General features: G+C 50.5%; 2 protein-coding genes across 2 annotated transcripts in view; one reads left to right on the forward strand and one right to left on the reverse strand.

The window, feature by feature from the left end:
* Positions 1-192: 192 nt before the first annotated feature.
* On the forward strand, positions 193-21,196 carry tex10 (testis expressed 10). The gene is made up of 17 exons (XM_038977219.1): positions 193-304; positions 593-797; positions 913-1,100; positions 2,445-2,771; positions 2,858-3,073; positions 3,185-3,431; positions 3,514-3,626; positions 3,985-4,241; positions 4,346-4,481; positions 4,613-4,782; positions 7,614-7,791; positions 12,170-12,258; positions 12,377-12,510; positions 18,245-18,325; positions 18,397-18,581; positions 19,653-19,863; positions 20,546-21,196. The coding sequence occupies exons 2-17, from the start codon at positions 612-614 to the stop codon at positions 20,654-20,656; spliced, it is 2,829 nt and encodes a 942-aa protein (XP_038833147.1). The 5' UTR covers positions 193-304; positions 593-611; the 3' UTR covers positions 20,657-21,196.
* A 4-nt stretch (positions 21,197-21,200) lies between these two features.
* Positions 21,201-21,595, reverse strand: part of invs (inversin) — a 42,594-nt gene continuing 42,199 nt past the window's right edge. Inside the window, exon 20 of the mRNA XM_038976493.1 lies at positions 21,201-21,595. This exon is cut by the window's right edge and continues 1,087 nt beyond it. The gene's annotated coding sequence lies outside the window, so the exon portion shown is untranslated.

Below are 21,595 nucleotides of genomic sequence, written 5' to 3' on the forward strand. Positions count from 1 at the left end.
TTCAAATGAATAAAAAAAGATTAAAAGATAATAACGACATACATTTTTCATTTGAAATGTATCCTTTACACAAGTTGAAATAAAACACTGATATATGTAGACGTGAAATTGAGAACAGGAAAAAACAAACAAATGTTGCAGGCAAATGTGAAGACAGCTTAGCTAGTTGTCGTATCAAAGAGAAAGGCCCATGTTTGTAAAGAAACAACACGAGCTTGGTTTTGCTGATTGACCGTCTTCAAAAGCTACATTCGGCGCGGGAACGCTACTGCATGCACAATTATTTCTGACAGTGTCAACACACGTGGGTATTATTATTACGTTACGCAATAAATTATTCTGGGTTTACTACTCATAGATTCTGTGTAAGAGCCGGTAGCTTGCAAATTCACTGCTGCCCACTGTGATTGTGGTCTCCTCCTGGTCCATCACTAGCACACACTTCGTTATTGTGTCAAATGGCACCATATTCCCCAAATAGTGAACCACTTCATCAACATCAACCCTGTTTGGCTCTGGTCAGAACAGAAGTAGTGCACTATATTAGAGAATTGTTTGCAATTTAAGATGTTCCCCATGTTTCTCTCCACAGATAGTCCTATCCTGCAGAGATGACCAAGTGCAAGAAGAAGAAGAGGCAGGATGACTTCCAGAAGGTCAAGCTGAAGGTGGGGAAGACCAAGCCTAAAGCTGACAATGCCACCAACATCAACTTCCGCACCAAGGGAATAAACCTAACTGAACAGCTGAAGAAAGATGCTAATGCACCCACCACACACCGGAAGCTCAACATCAAGGTAGGTAACACACACACACACACACACACACACACACACACACACACACACACACACACACACACACACACAAACACTCCTCTACTGTACCTTATGCTGTGTGCCTCCCCTCTAGGACCTGTTGTCCCAGCTGCATCACTACAGTGGTACAGTGAAACAGGGAGCTCTTGTGGGACTGAGGGAGCTGCTGACCCTTCACCCCTCAGAGTTAGACCAACACCTCTCCAGTCTGCTCAGCGAGGCTGCTGCCGTCTTCACAGACAAGGACGCGAATGTACGGATGTCTGCCACACGCCTACTCAGGTTAGAAAAGCATTTTGTTATGACAGTAGGAATTTGTCTTCAGGTCTTTGAAAAAATATATATATTTCACCTTTATTTAACCAGGTAGATCAGTTGAGAACAAGTTCTCATTTACAACTACGACCTGGCCAAAATAAAGCAGTGTGAAAAAAACAACACAGAGTTACACATAGGATAAACAAAAGTACAGTCAATAACAATAGAAAAATCTATATACAGTGTGTGCAAATGGAGTAAGGAGGTAAGGCAATAAGTAGGCCATAGTGGTGAAATAATTACAATATAGCAATTAAACACTGGAGTGATAGATGTGCAGAAGATGAGTGTGCAAGTAGAGATACTGGGGTGCAAAGGAGCAAAAAAAATAACAGTATGGGGATCGAGGTAGTTGGATGGACTCTTTACAGATGGGCTATGTATAGGTGCAGTGATCTGCGAGCTGCTCTGGCAGCTTAAAGTTAGAGAGGGAGATATGAGTCTCCAGCTTCAGTGATTTTTGCAGTTCGTTCCAGTCATTGGCAGCAGAGAACTAGAAGGAAAGGCAGCCAAAGGAGGAGTTGGCTTTGGGGGTGACCAGTGAGATATACCTGCTGGAGCGCGTGCTACGGGTGGGTGTTGTTATGGTGACCAGTGAGCTGAGATAAGGCAAAGCTTTACCTAGCAAAGACTTATAGATGACCTGGAGCCAGTGGGTCTGGCGATGAATATGTAACAAGGGCCAGCCAACGAGAGCATACAGGTCGCAGTGGTGGGTGGTATATGGGGCTTTGGTGACAAAACGGATGGCACTGTGATAGACTGCATCCAGTTTGCTGTGTAGAGTGTTGGAGGCTATTTTGTAAATGACATCGTCGAGGATCGGTAGGATAGTCAGTTTGACAAGGGTATGTTTGGCAGCGTGAGTGAAGGAGGCTTTGTTGTGAAATAGGAAGCAGATTCTAGATTTAATTTTGGATTGGAGATGTTTAATATGAGTCTGGAAGGAGAGTTTACAGTCTAACCAGACACCTAGGTATTTGTAGTTGTCCACATATTCTAAGTCAGAACCGTCCAGAGTAGTGATGCTAGTCGGGCGGCGGGTGCGGGCAGCGATCGCTTGAAGAACATGCATTTAGTTTTACTAGCGTTTAAGAGCAGTTGGAGGCAACGGAAGGAGTGTTGTATGGCATTGAAGCTCGTTTGGAGGTTTGTTAACACAGTGTCCACAGTGTCTGTTCTCCAACCCTCACAAAACCATACACCACTTAAGAGCAGCACAGTCCTTTGAGAAATGCCTTAATACCAGTTCTTCTACTAGTGCACCTCCCTAACCTTTAACCTCTACCCTCTCCGTGCCCTGCTCAGGTTCATAGCCCAGAGTGTGCCAGCGGAGCGGACGTCTCCATTCTTCCCTCTCCTCTCTGCCCACCTCTCCTGTGCCATGACCCACATCGAGACGGGTATCCAGGAGGATGCCCTGAAGGTCCTCGACGTTTTGCTGGACCACTATCCTGCCCTGCTGGCTGCTCGTCCCGCCCTGCTGCTCACCAACTTCCTGGAGCTGATCTCACACAAAAGTACCGGGGGCGGGGCAAGGAAGGGGCTGGAGGGGAAGGGGAGGAGCTGGGCCCTGTCAGTCAACCCTAACAGGAACGTGACTGGTCAGCAGTGGAGACTCACAGTGCTGCTCAGGTACTCATACACTTGCAATGAGTTAGCAGTGTCCTATTGGTGTGTACATTTTTCTGGCATGACCTTTGTGTTTGTGTGTTTTCCAGACTGGGGCGTTTTCTTCAGGCGGTAGTTGAGGAGAGGCGAGCGGAGGAGGGGGTTGCATGTGTCTCAGGTGACATGTTCAGTGTTTTGAATGGACAAGGAGGAGCTAACGCACCTTTGGAGCTCAACTGGGAGGAGCTTACCTACAGAAAAGACGGATTTCGGGTGTTTGAACATTCAGGAGCCATGCCCACTCCGCACTCCACCTTCAAACTCAGGTACGCACATCACAGACACACACTTCATTAACAAGCATACACATACACACTCTGCTGACTCACTCTCCTGTCCTGCTCATCATCTGTCCCTTTCCTCCACTGTATTTGTAGGCCGGAGACTGAGCCTGGGGCTGGGGTGAGTGAGGGGCTGGGCACAGGGGAGGCTGTACGGGGCTTTGCCTCCACCCTGGTGCCCCTTCTACTAGATGTCTGGGTAGAGGCTAGTGCCAGCGACCGGAGCAAGACTGACAGTGCTCATCTCCTCACCCCCGACGCCATGTCACTGATGTACCAGGTCCTCTCCATACTACAGCTGCTACGCAAGCTGGCACCACAGAGAGAACACCAGGATACATTGGTAACACACACACAGTCGTTCTCTCTCAGTATAAGATGTGTGGTTACCTTTGTTCTATTAACAGTGGTGTTTGTGTGTTTAGGATGCGTGGTTTCGCAGTGAGTACCTGGGGGATTTTAAGCAGCACTTCATGAAGAACTTCCCCTATGGAAATCTGGACACCCCTAAACAAAGGCGGAAGACAGACCCCAAGAGGTGAGGTGGGGTGAGGTGGTGCTAGGGCCCTTGGTGTATGTGTAGGTACTCCAGCTTTTCCCAAACTAGGGGTCGCTACCCCATATGTGTCGCCTGATTTGAAAATCGGGTCGTGAGAGAAACTCTGGGGTAAAAACATCTGGTCTATAGTCAACTGAATGCTCTGCTTAGTCGTAGAACCACGGTTAAATTTCAGATATTAGCGGTTAGGACAAACAGCGGTTTCTGTTTTCTTACTAAAAATTAGCTCTAACCATTGAACAGTTTGAGCTATTAGCAATTCTGATATATAATATCAGCACAAAATGACTGGGGGGGGGACATCATTAAAAATGTGTGTTTGGGTGTGGTGTTTCAGGAGTAAGCAGGCCCCTACAATCCCAGGGCAGACAGTGGAACCCTTGGCTCTGAACGTGCTGCTCTGCCAGGTCATGGTTTCCATGGTTACCCTCAGCCAGAGGGAGGGGCAAGCCCAGGAGCCCGATGCTGAGTGGCTGATGCCTCTGAGAGGGTTTGTCCAAGAGACTCTGTCCAGTGGGGCCAAGCTGAGCCAAAGACATCTACATACACTCCTGGAGACTGTCTGGAGAATGGCCATCACACAACGCAGCAGGGGTAAGACTGTGTGTGTGGGTTTGTGTGGGCTGTCAAGGGTGCGGTTATGAGTTAATCTTAAATGGTTTTCGCATGTCTGGCGTCCTAACCGGTGGTGTGTGTAGCGGTGACGGAGGATCTGTTACAGGCGGTGTATGTTCAGTACCAGCAGATGAACCTGAATCTGCAGACCAGAACACTGCTACTTTCCTTCTACAGCAGACTGTACCTACAGGAACACAACCACACACATATCGCCAGGTAACACACACACACACGTTCTAGTGTTTACTGTACCAAATAACCAAAGATATATGTAGGCATAACCAAGTCTGCAGGGTAGATTACTCTGCTCCTAAAGGTCTTTCTTCCTCTCCGGTCTCCCCCTTCAGGAGTAGAGTGTTGTCTCGGTGGCTGGCTGCTCTACCGCTCCAGTTGTCCCAGCTGGGCCACCGTAACCCTGCCCTCTCAGACAGGCTCCTGCTCTCCATCCAGGCTGCTGCCTCCCGCGGGAACAAGGCTCTGCTGAACTCCCTACACACACATGCATGCAGGCTCTACGGTGAATACACACACACACACACACACACACACACACACACACACACACACACACACACACACACACACACACACACACACACACACACACACACACACCTGTATGCAGGCTCTACGGTGAATACACACACACCTGTATGCAGGCTCTACGGTGAATACACACACACACACACCTGTATGCAGGCTCTACGGTGAATACACACACACACACACACACCTATATGCAGGCTCTATGGTATATACAACAACAAAAATCACATGTGAAGCTCCACTTATAACAGTCGGGCAGATCGGTACTAAACAGGTAGTCACTAAATGTCCATGCTAGAAAATACCTAAATGTACCTTTTGGAGATGTTTTCTATGTTTCTCCACTGGGGGGCAGTAAAGGTCCACCTGAACTCCATAGCAGAAGAGAGAGGGGAGCATGTTGTACAAGCTAGAGACAAAGGTTGGAGGAGTCTCAGTTAAAAGGGGTGGAGGGCACCTATGTTGTAATATAAGCTAAGATAGAACTGGTGAGGGGGTTTCTGTTATGAGTAAAGGCCCTAGGCAAGACAGATCTGAGGGTGAGGGGGTTTGTTATGATTAAAGGCCCTAGGGAAGACAGATCTGAGGAGGGTGAGGGGGTTTGTGTTATGAGTAAAGGCCCTAGGCAAGACAGATCTGAGGGTGAGGGGGTTTGTTATGATTAAAGGCCCTAGGGAAGACAGATCTGAGGAGGGTGAGGGGGTTTGTGTTCTGAATAAAGGCCATAGGGAAGACAGATCTGAGGAGGGTGAGGGGGTTTGTGTTATGATTGAAGGCCCTAGGGAAGACAGATCTGGGGAGGGTGAGGGGGTTTGTGTTATGATTGAAAGCCCTAGGGAAGACAGATCTGAGGAGGGTGAGGGGGTTTGTGTTATGATTAAAGGCCCTAGGGAAGACAGATCTGGGGAGGGTGAGGGGGTTTGTGTTATGATTGAAGGCCCTAGGGAAGACAGTTCTGGGGAGGGTGAGGGGGTTTGTGTTATGATTGAAGGCCCTAGGGAAGACAGTTCTGGGGAGGGTGAGGGGGTTTGTGTTATGATTAAAGGCCCTAGGGAAGACAGATCTGAGGAGGGTGAGGGGGTTTGTGTTATGATTAAAGGCCCTAGGGAAGACAGATCTGGGGAGGGTGAGGGGGTTTGTGTTCTGAATAAAGGCCCTAGGGAAGACAGATCTGGGGAGGGTGAGGGGGTTTGTGTTCTGAATAAAGGCCCTAGGGAAGACAGATCTGGGGAGGGTGAGGGGGTTTGTGTTCTGAATAAAGGCCCTAGGGAAGACAGATCTGGGGAGGGTGAGGGGGTTTGTGTTATGATTGAAGGCCCTAGGGAAGACAGATCTGGGGAGGGTGAGGGGGTTTGTGTTATGATTAAAGGCCCTAGGGAAGACAGATCTGGGGAGGGTGAGGGGGTTTGTGTTATGATTAAAGGCCCTAGGGAAGACAGATCTGAGGAGAGTGAGGGGGTTTGTGTTATGATTAAAGGCCCTAGGGAAGACAGATCTGGGGAGGGTGAGGGGGTTTGTTATGATTGAAGGCCCTAGGGAAGACAGATCTGAGGAGGGTGAGGGGGTTTGTGTTATGATTAAAGGCCCTAGGGAAGACAGATCTGGGGAGGGTGAGGGGGTTTGTGTTATGGTTGAAGGCCCTAGAGAAGACAGATCTGGGGAGGGTGAGGGGGTTTGTGTTATGATTAAAGGCCCTAGGGAAGACAGATCTGGGGAGGGTGAGGGGGTTTGTGTTATGATTAAAGGCCCTAGGGAAGACAGATCTGGGGAGAGTGAGGGGGTTTGTGTTATGATTAAAGGCCCTAGGGAAGACAGATCAGGGGAGGGTGAGGTGGTTTGTGTTATGATTGAAGGCCCCAGAGAAGACAGAGTGGGCGATTCACCATCACAAGACTCTGTTTGTCTGAATGGTCTGTGACATCAGCAATGTGCGTCAGCAGCCAACATAATATAATACAGACTATCTGATCATTACTACTCTCTCTCTTTATCTCTCTCCCTATCTCTCTAGCGCTCTCTCTTTATCTCTGTCTGTTTGATGATTTTCTTTCTTAGACCATAAACTGGTGATGGATAGTCCATTCACTCTTTACGTCACCATTGGCTTCTTGTTGCTAGGTACGGTGTGTGTGTTTCCAACACCGTGGTCCTGGATAGGTACAGGAGTGCAAGCTTTTGTTCCAGCCCAGCACTAACACACCAGATTCAGCTAATCAAGGGCTTGATGGTTACAGGTGACTCTAATGATGGGGTGTGTTGGATAGGAACTAAGGCTCTCCAGGACCACAGATGCCCTCCTCTGCTGTAGTGTATGAGCTGTAGTTGGTGATGTGTAGAGCAGCCAAACTGGTGAAAAAATATTACAGTTTGAACTTTAACGACTTTAACAAGGTAGAAAGTGTATAGAGTTGATAATAAATGTACATTTCTAAATAATTTACTCTCTGAAAAAGTGTTCTTCAATCACAGTATTTTTTTATATAAAGCTTTTAGCAGCATTTTTGTTGATTTTGTGGTCTCAAACCAGTGAGTTTATTTAAATTCTTAATCAAGAATATGGGCAAAATGTAATTATTGAGAATGAAAGAGGTGGGAATGTTGTTCCCTTGTCATATAATTGCTATATTTAATATCAATATAGAATTTACCATTTTTTTTCAAATTGTATTTTGACTTATTTTTCTCGGCGCGAATATTGAGTCAAGACTGAGACAACCTGGTTCAATATGGGTCCTGAGACAACCAGTTGAGAACCACTGTTGTAGAGTTTGTATATTGACGTGTGTGTGTGTGTGTGTGTAGACCCACAGGAGGGCAGTGTGGTATTGTTACCGGCTGAGTCTCAGCAGCGATTGGTCCAGCTACTCTACTTCCTGCCTGTGATGTCACAGGGTCTATTGGCCAATCTGAGTCGCTGCTGCACTGCGGGACGTGTCTCTGCCGGCCTGGCTGCCTCCCTCATACGCATCATACACCTCAGGTAACCCCAGCAACCTCCCAAAGCTACAGACTGAGGTCAGAAACTCTGTCACTAACCCAATGTTCTTACATGGTCCCCGTGTCACAGAAATGTGAGAGTCATGTGCCATGTGGTTTAACAACGTTTGACCGTTGAGGTTTCATCCTCTAAACATCTAGATGATGTCCAGGGCAGACCAACATCACGTGGCCTTTACGCTTTCACATCGTTTCTCTTGCACTTAAGAATGTTCTGAATAGAATTTTCAATTCATAAGTGTGTGTGTGTGTGTGTGTGTGTGAGAGAGCCGTCAGTCGTTCCAGGTTAGAGAGGGGAGACAGCAGACCGATGGTTTGCCAGCTTAATGGAATCAAACAATCAACCAATTAAGGCACGTCGATGGTTGTGGCACAAGATCAGTGTCATGAGCTCATGGTTTATAACAAGGCCTCACGCTGATGGCACTTGATGGGAATTTATAGTTCACTAGACCTTTAGATGGCAGTGTTGGTCCTTTAGTGTGCTGTTGTGTGTGTGAGCATATCAATGTTCTGCTGTTTGGTCATGCTGTGGTTTGCCAGTGATTTCTCACACGCATCCGGCCTTGCATAACGCTATGATGTCATCAGTGTTCATCGCCAGCAAGTGTGTGTGTATTTCTGAGACACCCAGTGTTTCTCTGGGGTGGTGTTACACACACACACACCTGACTAGGGGTTGGGGGAGTGTATGTGTGTGTGTAGAGACTAGGGGTTGGGGCAGTGTATGTGTGTAGAGACTAGGGGTTGGGGCAGTGTGTGTGTGTAGAGACTAGGGGTTGGGGCAGTGTGTGTGTGTGTGTAGAGACTAGGGGTTGGGGCAGTGTGTGTGTGTGTAGAGACTAGGGGTTGGGGCAGTGTGTGTGTAGAGACTAGGGGTTGGGGCAGTGTGTGTGTGTAGAGACTAGGGGTTGGGGCAGTGTGTGTGTGTAGAGACTAGGGGTTGGGGCAGTGTGTGTGTGTAGAGACTAGGGGTTGGGGCAGTGTGTGTGTGTAGAGACTAGGGGTTGGGGCAGTGTGTGTGTGTAGAGACTAGGGGTTGGGGCAGTGTGTGTGTGTGTGTAGAGACTAGGGGTTGGGGCAGTGTGTGTGTGTGTCTAGAGACTAGGGGTTGGGGCAGTGTGTGTGTGTGTGTGTGTGTGTCTAGAGACTAGGGGTTGGGGCAGTGTGTGTGTGTGTGTGTGTGTGTGTGTCTAGAGACTAGGGGTTGGGGCAGTGTGTGTGTGTGTGTGTGTGTCTAGAGACTAGGGGTTGGGGCAGTGTGTGTGTGTGTGTGTGTGTCTAGAGACTAGGGGTTGGGGCAGTGTGTGTGTGTGTGTAGAGACTAGGGGTTGGGGCAGTGTGTGTGTGTGTGTGTAGAGACTAGGGGTTGGGGCAGTGTGTGTGTGTGTGTGTAGAGACTAGGGGTTGGGGCAGTGTGTGTGTGTGTGTGTAGAGACTAGGGGTTGGGGCAGTGTGTGTGTGTGTGTGTGTGTAGAGACTAGGGGTTGGGGCAGTGTGTGTGTGTGTGTGTGTGTAGAGACTAGGGGTTGGGGCAGTGTGTGTGTGTGTGTAGAGACTAGGGGTTGGGGCAGTGTGTATGTAGAGACTAGGAGTTGGGGCAGTGTGTGTGTGTAGAGACTAGGGGTTGGGGCAGTGTGTGTGTGTGTAGAGACTAGGGGTTGGGGCAGTGTGTGTGTGTGTGTGTAGAGACTAGGGGTTGGGGCAGTGTGTGTGTGTGTGTGTAGAGACTAGGGGTTGGGGCAGTGTGTGTGTGTGTGTGTGTAGAGACTAGGGGTTGGGGCAGTGTGTGTGTGTGTGTAGAGACTAGGGGTTGGGGCAGTGTGTGTGTGTGTGTGTGTGTGTGTGTGTGTAGAGACTAGGGGTTGGGGCAGTGTGTGTGTGTGTAGAGACTAGGGGTTGGGGCAGTGTGTGTGTGTGTGTAGAGAGACTAGGGGTTGGGGCAGTATGTGTGTGTGTAGAGAGACTAGGGGTTGGGGCAGTGTGTGTGTGTAGAGACTAGGGGTTGGGGCAGTGTGTGTGTGTGTGTGTAGAGACTAGGGGTTGGGGCAGTGTGTGTGTGTGTGTAGAGACTAGGGGTTGGGGCAGTGTGTGTGTGTGTGTGTAGAGACTAGGGGTTGGGGCAGTGTGTGTGTGTGTGTGTGTAGAGACTAGGGGTTGGGGCAGTGTGTGTGTGTAGAGACTAGGGGTTGGGGCAGTGTGTGTGTGTAGAGACTAGGGGTTGGGGCAGTGTGTGTGTGTAGAGACTAGGGGTTGGGGCAGTGTGTGTGTGTAGAGACTAGGGGTTGGGGCAGTGTGTGTGCGTGTCTAGAGACTAGGGGTTGGGGCAGTGTGTGTGTGTCTAGAGACTAGGGGTTGGGGCAGTGTGTGTGTAGAGACTAGGGGTTGGGGCAGTGTGTGTCTAGAGACTAGGGGTTGGGGCAGTGTGTCTAGAGACTAGGGGTTGGGGCAGTGTGTGTGCGTAGAGACTAGGGGTTGGGGCAGTGTGTGTGCGTGTCTAGAGACTAGGGGTTGGGGCAGTGTGTGTGCGTGTCTAGAGACTAGGGGTTGGGGCAGTGTGTGTGTGTAGAGACTAGGGGTTGGGCAGTGTGTGTGTGTAGAGACTAGGGGTTGGGGCAGTGTGTGTGTGTAGAGACTAGGGGTTGGGGCAGTGTGTGTGCGTCTAGAGACTAGGGGTTGGGGCAGTGTGTGTGCGTCTAGGGGTTGAGGCAGTGTGTGTGTGTCTAGGGGTTGGGGCAGTGTGTGTGTGTGTAGAGACTAGGGGTTGGAGCAGTGTGTGTGCGTCTAGGGGTTGGGGCAGTGTGTGTGCGTCTAGGGGTTGGGGCAGTGTGTGTGTGTAGAGACTAGGGGTTGGGGCAGTGTGTGTGCGTCTAGGGGTTGAGGCAGTGTGTGTGCGTCTAGGGGTTGGGGCAGTGTGTGTGTGTAGAGACTAGGGGTTGGGGCAGTGTGTGTGCGTCTAGGGGTTGAGGCAGTGTGTGTGCGTCTAGGGGTTGGGGCAGTGTGTGTGCGTCTAGGGGTTGGGGCAGTGTGTGTGTGTAGAGACTAGGGGTTGGGGCAGTGTGTGTGCGTCTAGGGGTTGAGGCAGTGTGTGTGCGTCTAGGGGTTGGGGCAGTGTGTGTGCGTCTAGGGGTTGGGGCAGTGTGTGTGCGTCTAGGGGTTGGGGCAGTGTGTGTGCGTGTCTAGGGGTTGGGGCAGTGTGTGTGCGTCTAGGTGTTGGGGCAGTGTGTGTGCGTCTAGGGGTTGGGGCAGTGTGTGTGCGTCTAGGGGTTGGGGCAGTGTGTGTGCTTCTAGGGGTTGGGGCAGTGTGTGTGCGTCTAGGGGTTGGGGCAGTGTGTGTGCGTCTAGGGGTTGGGGCAGTGTGTGTGCGTCTAGGGGTTGGGGCAGTGTGTGTGCGTCTAGGGGTTGGGGCAGTGTGTGTGCGTCTAGGGGTTGGGGCAGTGTGTGTGCGTCTAGGGGTTGGGGCAGTGTGTGTGCGTCTAGGGGTTGGGGCAGTGTGTGTGCGTCTAGGGGTTGGGGCAGTGTGTGTGCGTCTAGGGGTTGGGGCAGTGTGTGTGCGTCTAGGGGTTGGGGCAGTGTGTGTGTGTAGAGACTAGGGGTTGGGGCAGTGTGTGTGTGTAGAGACTAGGGGTTGGGGCAGTGTGTGTGTGTAGAGACTAGGGGTTGGGGCAGTGTGTGTGCGTCTAGGGGTTGGGGCAGTGTGTGTGCGTCTAGGGGTTGGGGCAGTGTGTGTGCGTCTAGGGGTTGGGGCAGTGTGTGTGTGTAGAGACTAGGGGTTGGGGCAGTGTGTGTGTGTCTAGGGGTTGGGGCAGTGTGTGTGTGTAGAGACTAGGGGTTGGGGCAGTGTGTGTGCGTCTAGGGGTTGGGGCAGTGTGTGTGCGTCTAGGGGTTGGGGCAGTGTGTGTGCGTCTAGGGGTTGGGGCAGTGTGTGTGCGTCTAGGGGTTGGGGCAGTGGAATGTGGCAGAGACGTCATGGAAGGATGGGAATATTGTCCTGTTAAGTCACGTGTCTCTGATGTTACAGAACACACCATGTATTTATCTCTGACCCCCCCTTCCTCTTCACCCCCACATTGCGCGCACACACACACACACACACAATTTGTTTAACTCTAACCCTTTCGTCCTCCTCACCCCACCCTGCGCACAGACACACTCTCTCTCTGCTCGGGGGAAACTCAATTCTGTTTAATGTGGTCAGTTCCAGGTAAGCATACAGAAATGGACATAAGTGTGATCCATATTGTCAGAAAACAAACCGGAACAATCCTCCATCCTGTAAGAGCGCTTTTGTTATGCTCTATCACTCCACCAACACTCCAGACCGTCCTCTCTCACTCCATTGTAACCTGTGTGCGTTTCAGGTCCTCTTTGAGTGGCTGGTCAGTAGGGTCTCAGGACACAACCCTGCGTGATGTTGACTACATCAGCTTCCTGTTCTCCACCCTCACAGGTCAGGCTCTGCCCTCATATTTCCTGTCTCACTGGTATCTGGTCAACAGATGTGATGAATCTTCAGGTTCGTGAAGAAGTACACTCCAAGAAAACTGACCAATCTTTCTCTCCTTCAGGGTTTTCGTCTGATGAGCTGGCCACCCTGCAGGAGGCTGGGGATGAGAGCGTGCTCCCTCCCTCCCCCCTCTCCCCCCTCAGCCTCTACCCTACCCCCCTGGAGCAATTCACACACCACTGGGACGTGGTGGAGGTCAGGACACACCTCACTCAGAACACCTAGCAGGGCTTTATAAGTGACTGTTGTGACAGAAACAGGAAGAGACGATGAATGAGAGGTCAAGATGGAGTGTAAAATGTGAAAAGAGAAAGACAGCGACCGAGATGGAGACTGAGCACTTCTGCCAGTGTAGTGTACTTGTGAGAGAGGTGTTCTGGACACTGTGTCAGTTATTTAGTTCCCCCTGGTGTCACACACAGGGCTCAGAGGGGGGATGCTTTATCTGGCCACGCTGGCCAAGAGGGGAACCTTTATCGCGTTGCGCAGGCTGTGTCTGCGTGGTTATCGGGCACTGTGGAAATGTAGAAATGCTAATGAGAGCCTGTGGCATGACGGGAGTGTGACATTTGTGCTCGGAAATTACCGTTAAAGGAAACGTGCCCCGAAGCAAGAGGTGTGTGTGTGGAGGGGAGGGGGGGGCTATAATCACTAATTCAGCTCTTCAATTAGAGCCTGAGATCCTGGTCATCTCATCGCCATGTCTGAGTCAATCAGACTGAGGGTTGGGGGGGCAGGGGGGACGGGATTAGGGGACGGACCATGTCTGCTCTGATTCCACTAATGAGACAGGATTGTTTTTAATGGAGGAGAGAATGCCAACAGGTGCACAGGTCTGGGGGCTGGCGCACACACACACATTCTAACACATTGAACGAACCTCATTTCATTAGAACGTAATGACAAATTGGGTTTTGATTTGAAGTTAATGAGGAAAAGTTTAACATTGTTTCTCACCTCTGAAAGTTTGTGTGATGCCCTCTCGTCTCACCTGTACCCCTCTGTCGCTCTCTACAGTGTGTGTGTGTGTGTGTGTGTGTGTGAGCAGTGACATAGAGAAGATGTAGGGAGCACTAAAAACGACATATTGTAATGTACTTGTTGGCCCCAACCTATTATGTATCTCTTGGATGTGTGGAGAAAGACCATCTGTTAGATATAAAAAATAACTAAGTAGACATTTGCACGTGTGGTGTAATGTGGTTTGTCTGATGAATGGTTGTGGGTGATGTTGATTAGAGAGTTACGTGTGCCTCTCCTTCATTTGTCCTCTAATTCCATCCCTCCATAATGCCATTAATACTATTGGATTTCGCCCTCCTTACACACAGAGACACTTCCTGATTGTTTGGGCTCATAAAACAATGTTTAAAAATATTGTCAGATCTGCCACGTCAGCCCCCATTACCCAGCCTCGCTTTACCCTTTCATTTCTAGGAAAAGGGAGTGTGAAGGAGAGGTATCTGGTGGATGTGGAGGAGAGGAGAGGTATCTGGTGGAGGAGAGGAGAGGTATCTGGTGGAGGAGAGGAGAGGTATCTGGTGGATGTGGAGGAGAGGAGAGGTATCTGGTGGATGTGGAGGAGAGGAGAGGTATCTGGTGGAGGGGAGGAGAGGTATCTGGTGGATGTGGAGGGGAGGAGAGGTATCTGGTGGATGTGGAGGGGAGGAGAGGTATCTGGTGGATGTGGAGGGGAGGAGAGGTATCTGGTGGATGTGGAGGAGAGGAGAGGTATCTGGTGGAGGAGAGGAGAGGTATCTGGTGGATGTGGAGGAGAGGAGAGGTATCTGGTGGAGGAGAGGAGAGGTATCTGGTGGAGGAGAGGAGAGGTATCTGGTGGATGTGGAGGAGAGGAGAGGTATCTGGTGGATGTGGAGGAGAGGAGAGGTATCTGGTGGAGGGGAGGAGAGGTATCTGGTGGATGTGGAGGGGAGGAGAGGTATCTGGTGGATGTGGAGGGGAGGAGAGGTATCTGGTGGATGTGGAGGAGAGGAGAGGTATCTGGTGGATGTGGAGGAGAGGAGAGGTATCTGGTGGAGGAGAGGAGAGGTATCTGGTGGATGTGGAGGGGAGGAGAGGTGGATGTGGAGGAGAGGTATCTGGTGGATGTGGATGTGGAGGAGAGGTATCTGGTGGATGTGGAGGGGAGGAGAGGTATCTGGTGGATGTGGAGGGGAGGAGAGGTATCTGGTGGATGTGGAGGAGAGGAGAGGTATCTGGTGGATGTGGAGGAGAGGAGAGGTATCTGGTGGATGTGGAGGAGAGGTATCTGGTGGATGTGGAGGGGAGGAGAGGTATCTGGTGGATGTGGAGGGGAGGAGAGGTATCTGGTGGATGTGGAGGAGAGGTATCTGGTGGATGTGGAGGAGAGGTATCTGGTGGATGTGGAGGGGAGGAGAGGTATCTGGTGGAGGAGAGGTATCTGGTGGATGTGGAGGAGAGGAGAGGTATCTGGTGGATGTGGAGGGGAGGAGAGGTATCTGGTGGATGGAGAGGAGGAGAGGTATCTGGTGGATGGAGGGGAGGAGAGGTATCTGGTGGATGTGGAGGAGAGGAGAGGTATCTGGTGGATGTGGAGGGGAGGAGAGGTATCTGGTGGATGGAGAGGAGGAGAGGTATCTGGTGGATGGAGAGGAGGAGAGGTATCTGGTGGATGTGGAGGGGAGGAGAGGTATCTGGTGGATGTGGAGGGGAGGAGAGGTATCTGGCGGATGTGGAGGGGAGGAGAGGTATCTGGTGGATGTGGAGGAGAGGAGAGGTATCTGGTGGATGTGGAGGAGAGGAGAGGTATCTGGTGGATGTGGAGGGGAGGAGAGATATCTGGCGGATGTGGAGGGGAGGAGAGGTATCTGGTGGATGTGGAGGAGAGGTATCTGGTGGATGTGGAGGAGAGGTATCTGGTGGATGTGGAGGAGAGGTATCTGGTGGATGTGGAGGAGAGGTATCTGGTGGATGTGGAGGAGAGGTATCTGGTGGATGTGGAGGAGAGGAGAGGTATCTGGTGGATGTGGAGGGGAGGAGAGGTATCTGGTGGATGTGGAGGGGAGGAGAGGTATCTGGTGGATGTGGAGGGGAGGAGAGGTATCTGGCGGATGTGGAGGGGAGGAGAGGTATCTGGCGGATGTGGAGGGGAGGAGAGGTATCTGGCGGATGTGGAGGGGAGGAGAGGTATCTGGCGGATGTGGAGGGGAGGAGAGATATCTGGCGGATGTGGAGGGGAGGAGAGGTATCTGGCGGATGTGGAGGAGAGGTATCTGGTGGATTTGGAGGAGAGGAGAGGTATCTGGTGGAGGAGAGGAGAGGAGAGGTATCTGGTGGATGTGGAGGGGAGGAGAGGTGGATGTGGAGGGGAGGAGAGGTATCTGGTGGAGGAGAGGAGAGGTATCTGGTGGAGGAGAGGAGAGGTATCTGGTGGATGGGGAGGAGAGGAGAGGTATCTGGTGGATGTGGAGGGGAGGAGAGGTATCTGGCGGATGTGGAGGGGAGGAGAGGTATCTGGCGGATGTGGATGTGGAGGAGAGGTATCTGGTGGATGTGGAGGAGAGGTATCTGGTGGATGTGGAGGAGAGGAGAGGTATCTGGTGGATGTGGAGGGGAGGAGAGGTATCTGGTGGAGGAGAGGAGAGGTATCTGGTGGAGGAGAGGAGCGGTATCTGGTGGATGTGGAGGAGAGGTATCTGGTGGATGTGGAGGAGAGGTATCTGGTGGATGTGGAGGGGAGGAGCGGTATCTGGTGGATGTGGAGGAGAGGAGCGGTATCTGGTGGATGTGGAGGAGAGGAGCGGTATCTGGTGGATGTGGAGGAGAGGTATCTGGTGGATGTGGAGGAGAGGAGAGGTATCTGGTGGATGTGGAGGGGAGGAGAGATATCTGGCGGATGTGGAGGGGAGGAGAGGTATCTGGTGGATGTGGAGGAGAGGTATCTGGTGGATGTGGAGGAGAGGTATCTGGTGGATGTGGAGGAGAGGTATCTGGCGGATGTGGAGGAGAGGAGAGGTATCTGGTGGATGTGGAGGAGAGGAGAGGTATCTGGTGGATGTGGAGGAGAGGAGAGGTATCTGGCGGATGTGGAGGAGAGGAGAGGTATCTGGCGGATGTGGAGGGGAGGAGAGGTATCTGGCGGATGTGGAGGGGAGGAGAGATATCTGGCGGATGTGGAGGGGAGGAGAGGTATCTGGCGGATGTGGAGGGGAGGAGAGGTATCTGGTGGATGTGGAGGAGAGGTATCTGGTGGATGTGGAGGAGAGGTATCTGGTGGATGTGGAGGGGAGGAGAGGTATCTGGTGGATGTGGAGGGGAGGAGAGGTATCTGGTGGATGTGGAGGAGAGGTATCTGGTGGATGTGGAGGAGAGGAGAGGTATCTGGTGGATGTGGAGGAGAGGAGAGGTATCTGGTGGATGTGGATGTGGAGGAGAGGTATCTGGTGGATGTGGAGGAGAGGTATCTGGTGGATGTGGAGGGGAGGAGAGGTATCTGGTGGATGTGGAGGGGAGGAGAGGTATCTGGTGGATGTGGAGGAGAGGTATCTGGTGGATGTGGAGGGGAGGAGAGGTATCTGGTGGATGTGGAGGAGAGGTATCTGGTGGATGTGGAGGGGAGGAGAGGTATCTGGTGGATGTGGAGGGGAGGAGAGGTATCTGGTGGATGTGGAGCGGAGGAGAGGTATCTGGTGGATGTGGAGGGGAGGTTAAGAATAAATTCTTATTTACAAGGAGGGCCAAACCCGGACGTCCTATGGGACTCCCAATCACGGCTGGATGTGATACAGCCTGGATTCGAACCAGGGACTGTTGTGACGCCTCTTGTACTGAGATTAGTCTGGACAATAGAACGAGTCAAAATTCACCCAAGGCTGAAAATGGCAAAAGAACGTTGGCTAAGCTGGAACACTTGCGCAAGCCCATAGCAAATGAATGGAATGGAACGTTCACAGAGGCTGTTTTGACTGAAGTGATGCTTAGAATTCCATTTCGCCTAAATGGCACACAAAAAATTATCCCTTTTTATTTTACCACTAAAATCTAAGGTCTCCATTGCCAACAATAGCAAAGCAGGCATTGTGACAGTACAATAAACTGGGATTAGGACGAAACTGATTCAAGAGAGGAGATTCAGCCTTACATAATTCGAGAGAGGAGATTCTCATGATTAAAATGGTGTCTGAATTGGGAAAAAATCGAAATATACACATTCCGAGATATTTGGCGAAATATACCAGCATGCTTCTCCATAGGAAAACAATGGGGGGAGCTTGGCGTTCCAAGGGCAAAAGGTATTTCGGGGATAGCGTTTAATGACAACGAGATACACTGCCCAGCCTTACATAATTAGAAAGAGGAGATTCTCATGATTAAAATGGTGTCCAATTTAAAAAATATCTAAATAAACACATTGCGAGATATTTGGCAAAATAGACAGACATACTTATATTTCCCTATAGTAAACAATGGGACGACCTCAGAGTTCCATGAGTTTTTTTGTTGTTGTTTACATTTGAACTATAAACAATGTGCGCAGGTCTCTTGCCAACAATAGCAAAGCAGGCATTGTGACAGTACAATAAACTGGGATTAGGACGTTCGAAAGGCGAGTTGGTGCCACGGTGTACAATAGAACTAATAGGAGCTGGCAGGGTGAACAATGCCCGAAAATAAGGCCTATTTTATCGTGATTACTTTAAAACTACGGCAGGCAGCTGGGATATATGGTAATATTATGAAATTGGGCTCCACCGCAGATGCAATTAACTCGTTTCTATTAGAAAAAAGCATTGTTAAAAATGTCATGTGTCCAGCCTACTGAGATGCAGTGCCTTAGACCGCTGCGCTACTCGGGAGACACTCCGATATGAATGATATTAATGTTGTGAAATATGACCTTTAAAACAGCAGGAAGTGATCTTAACCACTGTCTATGTCCCGCCCACAGGAAGTGTGCCACTGCTTGGAGACGCTGGGGTCTCGTTCACAGTGCTTTGATGTGCTCCAGAACGGCATCTGCAAGAACCTGGTGAGATGGTGTACTTGTGTGTACTCATTACTGTGTGTGTGTGTGTGTGTAACTGTGTCTCTCCCTCCCAGACTGGTCTGGCTGTGGTACCAGACAGTATGGCAGCAGGGTTGTTGAGAGCGGTGGCCAGACTGTTGGACCTGTCCTTCCTCCCCAGTGAACCTCTGCTGAGGTTCCTGTCCCGCTGCTGCCTCAGCCTACTGTCTCTGCTACTGACCCTACAGCAGGACACCGCCTCAGAGAACAACCACAAGAGGTAGCCTGTGTGTGACCTCTCTGTGCAGTCATGTTGTGTGTGTGTGTAACCTGTTTCCTTCCCTGTAGGGAGGCGGTGTGGGGAGCGTGTGTGTGTGTGACCTCTCTGTGCAGTCATGTTGTGTGTGTGTGTAACCTGTTTCCTTCCCTGTAGGGAGGCGGTGTGGGGAGCGTGTGTGTGTGTGTGACCTCTCTGTGCAGTCATGTTGTGTGTGTGTAACCTGTTTCCTTCCCTGTAGGGAGGCGGTGTGGGGAGCGTGTGTGTGACCTCTCTGTGCAGTCATGTTGTGTGTGTGTGTAACCTTTTTCCTTCCCTGTAGGGAGGCGGTGTGGGGAGCGTGTGTGTGTGTGTGACCTCTCTGTGCAGTCATGTTGTGTGTGTAACCTTTTTCCTTCCCTGTAGGGAGGCGGTGTGGGGAGCGTGTGTGTGTGTGACCTCTCTGTGCAGTCATGTTGTGTGTGTGTGTAACCTGTTTCCTTCCCTGTAGGGAGGCGGTGTGGGGAGCGTGTGTGTGACCTCTCTGTGCAGTCATGTTGTGTGTGTGTAACCTTTTTCCTTCCCTGTAGGGAGGCGGTGTGGGGAGCGTGTGTGTGTGTGACCTCTCTGTGCAGTCATGTTGTGTGTGTGTGTAACCTGTTTCCTTCCCTGTAGGGAGGCGGTGTGGGGAGCCTGTGTGTGTGTGACCTCTCTGTGCAGTCATGTTGTGTGTGTGTAACCTTTTTCCTTCCCTGTAGGGAGGCGGTGTGGGGAGCGTGTGTGTGACCTCTCTGTGCAGTCATGTTGTGTGTGTGTGTAACCTGTTTCCTTCCCTGTAGGGAGGCGGTGTGGGGAGCCTGTGTGTGTGTGACCTCTCTGTGCAGTCATGTTGTGTGTGTGTAACCTTTTTCCTTCCCTGTAGGGAGGCGGTGTGGGGAGCGTGTGTGTGTGTGACCTCTCTTTGCAGTCATGTTGTGTGTGTGTGTAACCTTTTTCCTTCCCTGTAGGGAGGCGGTGTGGGGAGCGTGTGTGTGTGTGTGTGTGTGTGTGTGTGTGTGTGTATAGATTGTGTCCAACCTTTCTCTCTCCCTGCAGGGAGGCAGTGTGGGGCGCGTGTGTGGCAGCGCTGAGCAGCATTCCCCGGCTGTTGCGGTTGGTTCTGCAGTCGTTGCGAGTTATGGACCTGTGTGAGGAGGAGCTGCCTCAGCTGGCCCAGATACTGTCCCTGCTGCTGCAGCACACAGCGCTACGCAACCACATGCTGGCTAACGCAACTCTACTACAACACATTATACAGGACCTCACGGTAAACACACACAGTCAACTACTCAACCACATGCTGGCTAACGCAACTCTACTACAACACATTATACAGGACCTCACGGTAAACACACACAGTCAACTACTCAACCACATGCTGGCTAACGCAACTCTACTACAACACATTATACAGCACCTCACGGTAAACACACACAGTCAACTACTCAACCACATGCTGGCTAACGCAACTCTACTACAACACATTATACAGGACCTCACGGTAAACACACACAGTCAACTAATGACTAACGCAACTCTACTACAACACATTATACAGGACCTCACGGTAAACACACACAGTCAACTAATGACTAACGCAACTCTACTACAACACATTATACAGGACCTCACGGTAAACACACACAGCGCTACGCAACCACATGCTGGCTAACGCAACTCTACTACAACACATTATACAGGACCTCACGGTAAACACACACAGTCAACTACTCAACCACATGCTGGCTAACGCAACTCTACTACAACACATTATACAGGACCTCACGGTAAACACACACAGTCAACTAATGACTAACGCAACTCTACTACAACACATTATACAGGACCTCACGGTAGTAAGGAAGCTTAAACAAGTATCATGTTAGAATAAAAATGTAAGTGTGAGGTGTGTGTTCTCTGAGGTTCTAATGATGGTGTGTGTGTTCCAGAGGTACTGTCGAGGTGAGTCCAAGGAGCAGTGGATGACTGACCTGCTGTACTGCTACAGCGTAACCATGGCGACTCACCGGGGAAACCTGGGGCTCCGAGACATCTACTGACCTAGGCCCCAAACCAACCAGACCCTTCTGTACTCTGTCTAACCCACATGTCAAACTTCTTCCACGGAGATCATAGTGTCTGAGGGCTTTCGCTCCACCCTTGTACTTGATGGATGAATTAAGGTCACTAATGAGTAAGGAACTCCCATCACCTGATTGTCTTAATTGAAAGGAAAAAACAATAACCTGCAGACACTCGGTCGTCCGTGGAATGAGTTTGACACCCCTGGTCTAACCCAACATCCTGTCTTCCTCATCGGTCTCTGGCCTCCTCATTCAGCTTTTATTCCTGGCCCAAAACCAACTGTCTTCTTCATATTGCTAAATATTGTGGCTGCCACTAGTCCTGGAGAGATAAAAGGATGTGCAGGCTTTAGTTACAGTGCAGCACTAACATACTTGTTTAACTAATCACCTGAATCAGTGCTGGGTTGGAACTAATGCCTGCACACACTGCATCTCCAAGACCAGGATTGAATTAAAGGATTTCTCAACTGATTACTGTTTTTATTACAAAAAGAGAAAATAAAGCTGGAGTCACTGAAACTTGTCAATGTATTTATTTGACAAGTTTTCTAAAAGAGTAGAAAAACATGGACATTAACATTGAGGTTGGTTTTCATTCATAAATGTAAAGCCTTGACATCTGATAGTGTTTCACCAGTAGTGCATCAGAGTGAACAGCATCCACACTGAAACAGTTTCTATCTTTAACGTGACAGTTCCCATTGTGGAGGTGCCACAAACATCTGGCTAACTTTTTAAGTCAACTATCTCTTTAAGGCAGGAAGTGATGTATAATATACAATTAAAGAGTAACAGAGTGTGTATGAAATGCATAAATATACCCCCCCCCCCCCCCCCCCCACAGAGTCCTACAGAGAAAGCACAGGTACACGTGTACCCTCTGGACCTAAATGACCTTGTGTACATCTGTGT

This window comes from Salvelinus namaycush, chromosome 37 (genome assembly GCF_016432855.1).
Source record: "Salvelinus namaycush isolate Seneca chromosome 37, SaNama_1.0, whole genome shotgun sequence".
NCBI lineage: Eukaryota > Metazoa > Chordata > Actinopteri > Salmoniformes > Salmonidae > Salvelinus > Salvelinus namaycush.

Coding starts and splice junctions, on each gene's coding strand:
- tex10 (XM_038977219.1), top strand. CDS start 612: ATGACCAAGTGCAAGAAGAAGAAGAGGCAGGATGACTTCCAGAAGGTC. Junction 2,772..2,857: donor AGACTCACAGTGCTGCTCAG/GTACTCATACAC, acceptor TGTGTTTTCCAG/ACTGGGGCGTTTTCTTCAGG. Junction 4,242..4,345: donor CATCACACAACGCAGCAGGG/GTAAGACTGTGT, acceptor TGGTGTGTGTAG/CGGTGACGGAGGATCTGTTA.